Source organism: Acomys russatus, chromosome 13 (assembly GCF_903995435.1).
Source record: "Acomys russatus chromosome 13, mAcoRus1.1, whole genome shotgun sequence".
Taxonomy (NCBI): Eukaryota; Metazoa; Chordata; class Mammalia; order Rodentia; family Muridae; genus Acomys; species Acomys russatus.
This window is the reverse complement of record NC_067149.1, coordinates 42,144,508-42,156,667: the sequence shown is the minus strand read 5'-3', so window position 1 is coordinate 42,156,667 and position 12,160 is coordinate 42,144,508. Positions and strand designations below refer to the sequence as shown.

The 12,160-nt window shown below is 47.0% G+C and overlaps 1 protein-coding gene across 1 annotated transcript in view; it reads right to left on the bottom strand.

The window, feature by feature from the left end:
- Atg7 (autophagy related 7) overlaps window positions 1-12,160 on the bottom strand; it is a 220,649-nt gene that overhangs the window by 167,192 nt on the left and 41,297 nt on the right. The window contains exons 6-7 of the mRNA XM_051155105.1: window positions 11,453-11,569; window positions 9,673-9,822 (exon numbers count right to left, since the gene is read on the bottom strand). Of these exons, the coding sequence (XP_051011062.1) occupies window positions 9,673-9,822; window positions 11,453-11,569 (267 nt within the window). The remainder of the gene's footprint in view (window positions 1-9,672; window positions 9,823-11,452; window positions 11,570-12,160) is intronic.

Below are 12,160 nucleotides of genomic sequence, written 5' to 3'. Positions count from 1 at the left end.
CCAGGCAATGAACAGAGGAGACTCACTCCTTTTAAAAGCACAGGGAAGAAGATGCAAGTCTCAAGTGCACTTGAAGGTCACAGCCTGCAACAAAGACACAAAGCAGTACCTAACACTAAGTGGTAGCTAAGTGAAAAGCAGGCCCGGCTAGCGGCAGATAGAAGTCTGAGAACTACAGGGCAACCTTGGTGAAATTATAAAGCATTTTCCACTCTTTAGTACCTAGGCTGGAGGAGGATGAGCAAAGCGTTCTTTGGGGACAGGTGGTGGGAGGCTGCTCTCCATACAAGCCCAAGAACTGGCTTCCTGGGGAAGCACACAGTGGGAGGGAAAGCAGTAGTGTGGGGCAGTGGTTGGCAGCACTAGCAATCTGAACATGGCTCCAATAGGCTTGTGAAAGCCAGCCCTGACCACCTTTCTACACTCAGTGACTTCACATTTGTATCAAGAAATGATGCCTGGTGGGAATCCCAACAGAGAGGAAATGAGCAAACATGACAAAATCTAGTGACTCCTCCTCAAGGGCCGGTGGGTGGACATTAACCAGCACACCACTGACTACAAACCAGACAACGTCCAAGGTTGCTAAGATGGAGCACAGGGTAAAAGTGCTGTCTGGACAACTCTGTATAGTTGGCGATCTGGGTTTGTTTTCCAGAATTCAAGGTGTGGGAAGAGAAGTGACTTTGGCTAGATGTCTACTGACCCTCCACAAGTCCACCCTCCCCCCCTCTCATATGCTCACATACACACACACACAGAGACAAAATAATTCTATAAAATGTTTAATCTCAGGGCTAGAGAGGTGGCTCAGTGGTTAAGAACACAAACTTTTTATGCAGACACCAAAGCATATTTCCCAGCCTCCATGTAGCAGCTTACAAGTGCCTATAACTCCAGGTCCAGGGGATCTGATGTCCTATTCTGGCCTCCACAGGTACTGCACTCATATGCACAAGCCCACAAGAATGAGCGTGCACGCACACGCACACACACACACACACATACACACACACACACACACTCTCTCTTAAGCATTTTTAAGAGTTCATCTCTTCAATTTAGTAATTCTTTATCAAAGAGCTTTTCTTTATAAATAACTCAAGATGCAGGAGGTGGGTTGGAAAGGAACAATTTACACATAAGAATAACCTAACAGTAACAAAGCATGAAAGCTAGCTGTCAAAAACAGTAAAGATAGTCTATGACAACACACCTTCTAAGAAGGGGTATGGATCTGGATGACATTATTTTACAAACAGAATATGGTATGATTTTTATTTAAAATAATGTACAGAAAAGGTTGCAAGGAAACATACAAAGTTTACTTTTAAAGTGAAACAAAGCTGAAGTCTGGCGCAGTGGACACACTCCAAAGTGAGTCCAGAAAAATCAAGGCTACACAGAAAAACCCTGTCTTGAAAAAACAAACAAACAAACAAACAAACAAAAGCCAAACCAAAGCTGAGTATGGTGCCACAGGCTCATAATCCCAGCACTCGGGAGGCAGAGGCAGGTGGATCTCGGGTTCCAGGCCAGCCTGAGTGAGCTCCAGAGTGATACTTTGCCTTGACACTAAAACAAAATAAAAATCTCTGAAATTTTACAATGGTGAAAGTGAGCTGTAGCTGGAAATTAAGTGCACACTCAGGAGCACAGCTAGCACGGTGCACTGATGCACCTGTGTTTGCACACGTTACTCATGTATTTATGTGTGTGGTGGCCATGTGTACATGTAATATGGAGTTCAAAGGAAACTCTGTGGAGCTGGTCCTCTCCTTCCATCATTGTTTGTGTTTCACAGATCTAGCCCAGGTCTCTAGGCTTGCATGGCAAGCATCTTTAGCCAGTGAGGCATCTTGTCAGCTCAAATAACTGAGTGGATCATAACTAGAACTTAATAGCGATAAAGCATGAGCCAGGGTGTTGCTCAGCAACAGAGTGCTTACCTAGAGTATGTGAGGCACTAGGCTCCATCCCCAGCATTATAAGGTGTGTGTGTGTGTGTGTGTGTGTGACCCACTACACAATACCACATGCACATATTCTCTCTCTCTCTCTCTCTCTCTCTCTCTCTCTCTCTCTCTCTCTCTCTCTCTCTCTCTCACACACACACACACACACACACACACACACACACACACACACATTTTGGGAAACATTTTTGGGATACATACACTCAAGAACACACGCGTATTGAGTTACAATGTCACAGGTAATTTTCATTCTGAGTAAATCCAGCAAGTGTGTATTGAACAGCCTATGCCATCCAGGAAGTGAGAGACAAGTAACCCCAGGTGCACTGGCCAAAAGCACCCACGAAGGGCCCCTGCCACTAAGCTAGCAAGCCTGGCTAGATGTGTGGGGCTGAAGGTGACCTGGGAACAGCTTCTCTGGTAGACAGGGCTCTTCTCGTTTATTCAGATTTTTTTGAAAACCAAAAAGGCTTTGTTTGGGCAAACCTTGAGGACTCCAAATGTTCTCTCATGAAATAACCAAAGAGTGAGGCTAACACACAAAAAAATGTTTTCATAGAAAACAGAATCTGACCAATGTATTTTATGAAGAGCTATAGGAATAGTAGTCATGCATGAGGAAAACCTACTGAAGTGTGTCTCACCGGTCACTTCCCAGTTCTTACAGACACCCATGAAGGAAGGTATTGCCACCATATACCTGTCCCTCAGAGGTGACGCTGGCTCATTAATGGCAGTGGGAACCAGAATGTGGCTTTCACTTGGCCGGAGTCACAGAGAAAAAGGAGAACTGCTGCCTTTTCCATTCAGCACATGCTTAGCTCAGACAAGACTTCCACCCTAACCACTGTCCATTCCCCTCACCTGTGCCACAGGGCCGCACTGCTTGCTTTCCTGACTGCTGAGAGAACCAAGGGTTAACACCATGACTGGCTCTATTCTGGGCATGAGGTCAGAACCCAGACAAGAGAAGCTCGGGCTGCAGTATGGCCTCTTTGGGGGGTGCAGATGCCACTCCCTTGTAGCCAGCAATGCTCCACACGCTCAGCCACAGCCTACGTGCATGATAGCCCTTCCCATCTGTCCTCAGCAAGCCACAGGCACACTGCTTTCCTACCTCTACCTGCAAGCCAGAGACTTAAAGAGCATCCACAGATGAGTCCAAACTTCCATGGCATTAGCTGTGAGCTAGGGGTTAGCTCAGTGGTAAAGTTCACACCAAATATATACAAGGTCCTGGATTCAGCCAGCAGCCCGCACCCCTAAGTGCAGACCTGTGTTCGGCTATCATTTTTCTACAGAGAGGACCTGTGGCTTCTCGCAGATTCTTGAAGAGTTAGTGCTCTGTACAAGAAACCCTCACTGTGAGCCACATCAAGAGCTTCTGGCTACTTCTTGGAGGCCTCCTGTATACCAAGCCCTGACTAGTCTTCCCCTATGAGACCTCTAGTCCCGCCCCCACACATACACACAAGGCACTCATGCCAGGTTCATTCTCCCATCCTGCTTTACAAGTTAGGCATGTTCTCTACTACTTAGATGCTTCAGTGGGCGAGCACTGACAAGGGGCAGTCCCAGGAGAGCATAACATTAACAGGAGCCCAAGGCTGGCGAGACAGCTCAGCAGGCAAAGGTGCTTGTGTAAGTCTCATGACCCACAAAAAGCCAGATGCTCCAGACTGCATTTGTGGTCCACCATTCCTACAGCAAGATCAGAGGCTGAGACAAGAGAATCACCTGGAGTTCACAGACCAGCTAGCCTAGCATACTTAGAGGACAGAAACAACACAAGAGACCCCTCTTCAATAGTGCAGGAGGAGAAAGTTGTCCTCTGACTTCCACATGCATGTCATGGCATGCACACCTCTATTCACACATGTACATACCACGCATGCACCACCACCACCACCACCATCATCATCATCATCATCATCATCATCATCAAAATTTTAGCTGGGTGCACATCTTTAATCCCAGCACTCCGGAAGGAGGGGTAGGAGAATCTCTGTGAGTTCAGGGCCAACCTGTTCTACTGAGTGAATTTCAGGACAGCCAGGCATATGTAGTGAAACCCTAAGATAAACAAACAAAAGTTTTGAAAGACAGGAGGCTAGGTGTGGTGGGGTACACCTACAATTCCAGTGTGCAGAAGAATTCAAGGCCGGCTTGGACTACAAAGTAAGACCTTGTCTCATAAGATCATAAATCTTTTTTAAAAGATTTATTTGTTTATTATATATACAGTGTTCTGCCTCATGTACGCCTGCCTGCCAGAAGACGGCAGTAGATCACATTATAGAGTTGCGAGGCATCATGTGGTTACTGGGAATGGAACTCTGGAAGAGCAGTCAGTGCTCTTAACCTCTGAGCCATCTCTCCATCCCCAAAAGATCATAAATCCTAAACGAACAAATCAATAAATTCAGAGCAAGGATTAAAATCAAAGATCACCAAGAAAATAAAGAACGACAGCTCAAGTAAATACAACAGAGGCAGATGGGCGATGTTAGCATCCAGAACAGGAGGAATTAGCCTGCGTATGGAAGAGAGGAGGCTGTCCAGAGGAAGCAGGGAGTGTTCAGATCCACAGAGCAAGCACTCAACAGAGCAAAGGGGGTGTGTGTGGTGGGGGTGGGGAGAAGAAAAGGGTGCCACAGGCCAGAAGCCTATGGGAGAGAATGTGGGCTAAACTGCAGCTGGATTCCTTCCACAGTCACCATCGGAGGTCAGGTGTGTCAGAAGAGAATTCAGCTGCTAAGCTCAGAGGGAAGACACTCAGGTGTTTCATTTGGAAAGCACCACAAAAGGTCACTTCAGACTATGTGAGGAATGGAGCAGAGGCCGCTGTAGACCTACCAAGTCTAGAAGTCAGTGGGCAGAGAGGAAAGGCAACCCCTAGCTTGGGGTGATGACAGAAGGTACAGGTAGCAGACTGAGATGTCGAGAACCTGAAAGCCACAGGAAGTGACGGTGTGATGAGGGACAGGGAGGTAGCCAGCAAGAGCATGGAAGCAGGGCCATTCTGAGGTGGTGATGCCTGGAAGAGGAGCAACAGCCTCCGAGTTCAGAGTGGATAAGCAGGCAGCTGTAGAGTGGTGAGGGGGCCAGAGGGAGTTCAGGCTTGAGGCAGGCAAGTGTGTCATGTGGGAGAAAATGGTTACTGGTGTCATAGGCATAAGGATATCACCCAGGACAGCCATCTGGAGGATCTCAACACTTCTGTATTTTTCCCATGAAGGAAGGGGGCTCACTGGGAAGAGCAGTTTCTGGATTAAATGCGGCTGGGAAGGGGAGGCGGAGTTGGGGTATAGGTCAGCCAGAGAGAGCTTGCCTACAGTGGGTGAATTGTCCTAGGTTCCATTCTCAGCACCGCAAATGGGAGACAGACAGACAGAAACAGAGACAGACAGAGACACAGACAGAAGTCAAAGAGGAGGAAAAGAAGCTGCAGGCAGCTATGATGTGGCAATAGGAAATAGAGAAAAACACCATCTGAAGGGAGAACACAGCTCAGGAGCTCACACTGAAATAATGAATGCCTGTTCTCAGAAGAGGGCAAATCACTCATCAGAACACTTGAGAGACGCTGGAATTACCTATACAGTTAATGCTAAGGCGGTAAAGTGGGAGTGCCTGATCTCACCTAGACTCTTCAGAAACATTTATGGGGTGAGGGGGCTCTCCCACAGCTCCAGTTTCTTGGGACGACATGGTGGCCTTTCCCTTTCTTCCACTTTTACCAGTAGGTGCCTCTAGAGCACCCAGATGGCAGTAAATGTGGAGTCCACAGAAGGAGCACAGCACGGCCACTGGGCTGAGGTGTTCACGGGCAGCCTGGGACCTGGGCCAGAGGATGAGCAGCCTGTTAGAACTCAAGGGGTAGGGGGGAGGTTGCAGCTGGACCCCAGAAGAGGACAAGAAACAGCACACTGAGTCAGCTGTCACTTTTGGAGAGATGACTCAGGTGAGGAAGGCATCTGCCAAGGACAGGAGGGAGGCAAAGGGAAGGATCCAGCAGAGGACAGAATGCAAGCATGTGCTGTTTAGAGGGCAGGCTTTAGTCGGAGCGCAGGCTTCACCTTGAGGAGCAGTGGGAGATGAGGCAGGGCTAGGCTAGACATTTCAACCTTATGCTGAAGCCAGTGGGTCTAGAAGGGCTGCAGGATGAGGAAGGACGTGGCCACAGGCTGGAGAATGCATTTGGAGAATGGATGGGAGCACTCAAGACCACAGGCTGGAAGGCTGTGAAGCTCCAGTGAGATCACCAGTGTGCATGGCTCCTATGACATTTTCTGGAATATGAACTAACACAGGTAACCAACCAGTGTATCAGTGTCTCATTTCTTTGGGCCTTTTCTTTTATTTATTCACGTTCCATTAACTTTTCAGGTTGGTGCCTCTTCTGCCCTATAAGGCTCTGGGTTCTATGAGAACAGCTATTGCAGCACCTCTCAGGTTCTAGTCCACAAGGAGGCAGTCGGACATGTGCTGAGTGATTCAGGCTTTCCTGAGACCCGACCTTAACCAATGGTATAGTTCTAATGAATAAGAGGCAACAGTCCTGGCTGCACAGGTCCTTGGTCTATAGAACCCCTGCAGAGGAGTTCAGAGGAGACTCGAGATCTGGTAGTCTCTTAAAATATGCTGAGGAATGGAGAGAGCAGAGGGTGGGGGTCAGGAGACCAGAAGGCTTGGAGGGAGAACAGAAAACAAGGCCGAGGGCACCTCTGAGACAAGCTGGAGACTATGACATGGTAGGGCTCCTGGGAGGATATGGGAGTGACTCTAGCTAAGACCGAAGAGGCCACCTTCTAGCCAGAGAGGACTTGTAGTGGAGGGAGGGGAACACCAAACCACTCACAAAAACTGACCCAAAATTTAATTTACCTTACCTACAAGATGTGCAAGGATAAAGATAGAGCAGAGATTGAGGGAATGTCCAACCAATGCCTACTCCAACCTGAGACCAACCCCATGGAGAGAGCCCTGGCACTATTAATGATACTCTGATATGCTTGCAGACAGAAGCCTAGCATAGCTAGGCTTTGAGAGGCCCCACCCAGCAGCGGATTAAAACAGATTCTGAGATTCACAGTCAAACATTAGGTGGAGCATAGGGAGCCTTGTGGAAGAGTGGGGGGTAGGGGAGGATAGAAAGACCTGGAGGGGACAAGAACTCCATAAGAAGACCAACAGAGTCAAATAACCTGGGCCCATGGGGGCTTATGGAGACGGAAGCACCAGCCAAGGACTGGACCTAGGCCCCCTCCACATGTGTAGCCGATGGGCAACTTAGTCTACATGTGGGTTCCCTAGTAAGGGGAGCAGGGCTGTCTTTGACATGGACCCTGTAGCCTGATTTTCAATCATGATCCCCTGGCGGGGCTGCCTTGCCCGGCCTTGGTCCAGGATGATGTGCTCAGTCCTGATGCAACTTGATGTGCTGGAATGGGTTGGTGGAGGGGGCTCCCCTTTTCTGAGGAGTAGGGGAAGGGGGAGGAGGGAAGAGGGAGTGACGGTGGGACTGGGAAGAAAGGAGAGATGGCGGCTACGATGGGGATATAAAGTGAATAAGTAAAATAAAAACAAATTTAAAATATTCTGAGGAAGAAGACACAAAGAGGAAGAGAAGTGGTGTATATATACTGAGTGCCTGCTACATACTGAGGGACAATTGTACATGAAGAATGCCCACTATGTGCTCATCTTTTTTTTTTTTTTTTTTTCCTTTCCTGAGACAAGATCTCTCTACATAGCCCTGGCTGTCCTGGAACTCACTATGTAGACCAAGCTGGCCTCAAACTCTACCTGCCTCCCAAGTTCTAGGAGTTCAGGCATGTACTACCACATCCAGCTTTTCTGCTGAACATTTTATTCATATTAGCACATTTAGTTTTCACCAAATCGTGGAAAGAGCAGTCCTATGGTATTTGATGGAAAGGTCAAGTCAAGAGAAAGTCACTCTGCTTTCCCAGGGCCACAGAGCTGGCTGGTACCAGCACCGAGCAGCCGATCCAGGTCTATTTAGAAGTGCAGGGTCAAGCAGAGATGGCTTTACCAGAGCAATGTAGTGGTGGGAAGGCAGAGAGTGTGGGGTTCTAGGAAGCTGGTCATCGGTCAAGGTGATGGGCAGTATCATTTTTTTTCCCCACATAGGACATGCAGACACCATGACATCTATTTGATAAATTTATCATGAGACTTTGAGTTTGCGAAAGCCCCTGTGGAAGGTTGATGGAGTGACACTGGGGAAGAGCATCTATTTGCTCCATCAGGCTGACCTCCATAGCTCTCAGACAGCCCTGCCTGCTGTCACAGGTGGGACATGCAATAAATAGGCAAGTTACTAAAGACTGGCCTGTTAGGCAACTACCACCCTATTATCACCTGGATGAAAGAATTTTAAAGACTTTTAAAAGTTAAATCTTCAAAGCCAGGTGTCGTGGCACATGCCTTTAATCCCAGCACTCAGGAGGCAGAGGCAGGCAGATCACTGTGAGTTCGAGGCCAGCCTGGTCTACAAAGTGAGTCCAGGAGAGCCAAGAGAAACCCTGTCTCAAAAAAAAAAAAAGTTAAATCTTCATTCTTTGAGGACCTTTCCTCTGAAAAACGAAATATGAATGTAGTTGATTTTAAAACAAAGAGTTTGGCTTAACATTCACAAGGCCCTCCTGGGTTCTAGGTTCAAATACCATTAGTTAAAGGCCTCTTTTTTCTCAACTCTTATAGATTTTACTTCCTCCACCTGATTACACAACTTCCTGATGCATGTGGATCATTTTCATTCACAACCCGATGTATGGCTCAAATTGCATACTACATATCTGGTTACTTTTAAAAAACAAAACAAAACAAAAAACCCATTTGCAATACTCTCATCCATTCAAAAGAGTTTGATTGAGGACCAAAGACAAGTGCTACACACTCCACAGACACCAACCAATCAACATGGGCCCTGCTTAACAGTTTAACATGGTACTGTGTGGAGGGAGGCCAGACAGGGAAGGACCACCCATGCCCTGCCTGTAAGGATGCTCTGGGGTGAGAGAAGCATTATTAAGCACAGAGTGTTTTAAGTGCTGACAGGAAGATGACAGTGCAAGTGAAAATAGACAGAAAGAGATGTAGGTATGTTTGATTGGGTGATGGGGGTGTTTTAAATCTGGAGAAAAGTGGGCAAGCTTAGTTAGAGCAATGGTTTACTGAGAGAATATTAGAGGATGAGCAGAAAGGTCGTGGGACCAGAAGGAGGGCCCCACTGGGCTCTGTTCAATGGATGACCAAGTGGCATGGGCAGTCTGAGGATGACTGTTCCCTAACAGTATTATGCAAGATAGAAGCAAGAAGACTGCCCAGGAGTAAGGCAGGCTTCAGTGGTGGTGCTGGGAAGTTGAACACAGATGTATGACATCATCTGGAAGGAAAACAGATCTCTTCATCACTAATAGATGTGAGGAGTCCAGACTGTGGAGCTGTGAGAGAGCTAGGGGGATCTGAGGAGGAGGAGGAAGAGGAGGAGGAGGAGGAGCTGAACTGGGGACAATGGAGGTGGGAGAGGACAGAGAAGGAAACACTCTAGAGCATCCTGTGGAGGGCTAAGCAAATGTGACTTTTAAACTTCAAAAAAAGTGATCTACTATAACACAAACTTCAAAAATTTTAACTGCCTAGCAAAATGATACCCATAGACTCTGACCTTTGTCCTTTGACCTTGGAAGAAATCACTGTAGTGTTTGAGCAAGGAGACCAGCACAGTGTTGTCATCGTACTTGATTAAGAAGTATGGCAGGGCCGTGACGCCTTCAGTTTGACACAGATCATCGTAGGCACGCTCCAGGGCCTGGATCTGAAAACAATGAAGGTGAAGGCACCCTCTAGGAAATACAGCTCCGAGCTAAGGACCAAAATTGGTCAAAGGAACCACCAAAGCAGCTGGCCCGGAAGAACTGACTCACCAAGTGCCCATTGATACCACCTACTAACTATTCTGACATTTTCCCTGTGCTATGCCTTCTCAGGGCACAAGGGGGACACAAGGGGTCAGAATGGTGGCTGCCTAAGCTGTCAATCACAGAGGTTCACAGAGGTAACCAAACACTCTTCTGTAATAATCCATCATGGTCCATCCAGTGAGAAAATTCATCATCATCTTTTTCAGTTTTGTTATGACATGATCCACATGCCATACAACTCACTCACTTAGAAGGCAGAATCTATAATGTCTTGAAAGTGTTTCATTATTTGATTTTATTTTATGTGTGTGTATAAGCATTTTGCCTTTATGTCTGTATGTGCACCAGGTGCCTGCAGTGCCTGTGGAGGCCTGAAGAGGGCACAAGATCCTCTGACATGGAGTTAAGGACTGTTATGTGCCATCAAGTGGCTGCTAGAAACCAAACCTGGGTCCTTAGCAAGAAAAGTGCTCTTAACCACTGAGCCATCTCTCCATTCCAGAACCATTTTTTTTTTCTTTTGATAGTATGTTGAAAGGGTTGGACAATAGTTCCTAAAATGATCTGAGAATTTTTTTTCCTCCTTAAACATGAATATTCAATCTCCAACTAGACTGTGTTACCTCAAGCCAGGTTTCTTCTTAGAAAACTAGTTGCAGAAAACTACAGCCATGTATTTGTTCTCACGTTACTTAAATTTTGAATCTTTTTAAAAGGTTTATTTCTTTTTATTTTATGTGTATGAGTATTTTTGTACATGTGTGTCTGTATACTATTTGCATATAGTGTACCAGGCTATCAGAAGAGGGTACTGAACCTTCTGGAGCTGGAGATACAGATGGTTAGCTGCCATGTGGATGCTAGGATCAGTCCCTGGCCAGAGTAGTAAGCACTCTTAATTGCCAAATCCTTTCCCTACACCTACCCTGCCCTTAAATTTTTGTGTCAGCTTCAGATTTTGCGTCTCACCAACTGACAGGCTTCTGGAACTCAGGTCATCTTGACCCTCAGTCAAGGTCTTAAAAACAACCAGAATTCTCCAGCTAGGTCTGCATTCTGCTGGCCCAGTTATAATTGTTCATAATCTCTAATGGACTTCTTGAAGGAAGGAACTAGACCTGCACACCTGTCCCAGAAAGGAGGTTCTGTCATTTGGTACAGGGGTGGCGGGGCGCGACACATGGGGGTGGTGTGTTTCACAGACTCTCCTTAAAGGCTGTGTGTCTTCCCCAGACTGAAAATAGAAAACACACTTTGGTAAATCTCAGTCTTTCAGATGTCCTTGTAATTCCTCCCAGTGGGCTTAGCATTTTCCCCAATTCCACAGGCCACCTGGAGGACTGCAGCTCCTTCTTGCACAATGACCTTATCAGCACTTAGTAAACACTGCTCCCGTGCCATCTGGAGCGCTCTGCAGGTGCCTTTCCTCTATCCAGAGACTTCTGGCTCATCTTCAGCTTGAGCCACACACCTGCTCTCACAGCTAAGCCCCACTTTACCTACATTTGTTTTGCTTGCTGATACCTGTTTTGGTGAAAGCCTTTGATCCAAGCCCACAGGGCCCTGAATTAGAGGGATGCTCTCAGGGAGACAGAGGGCAGGGCAGCAAAACCAGTAGTAGAAGTGGTACTTCTTCAAGTCCTAGGGTAAAAACATCAAAACAAAATTGTATGTAACATTGGTCCTATGAGTTAAAGCAACACACATCCATTAATGTAATATATTAAACCAGAAACAGTGATGCACGCCTGTAACCCCAGCACCTGAGAGGAAAAAGCAGGACATCCTTAACAACATAGCAAGTTAGAGACCAACCTGGGTTACATAAGACCCAACTTCAAAAACCACAAGAAAAGCAAATGCATTAAAAAGCTGATACACGCCGGGCATGGTGGCACACACCTTTAACACCAGCACTCAGGAGGCAGAGGCAAGTGGATCACTGTGAGTTCAAGGCCAGCCTAATCAACAAAGCCCAGAGCAGCCAGGACTACAGAGAAACAAGTCTGCCTGATTGTCTCCATCAACCTCAGGGAGAGAACACAGAACTTCTGCCTAGATCTCAGGCCTCCTGGCCCACATCACCTCATAACCGACTTTCTCACTCAGAGGCAGAAGTTGAACCCTTGACTCCTGCGTGCTTTGGAAGAAACTACCCTAGGAGGTATGGTATCATCCCATTTTAAGGTGAAAACACCCAGCAGGCTTCCCATGAAGACCACACCAAAACAC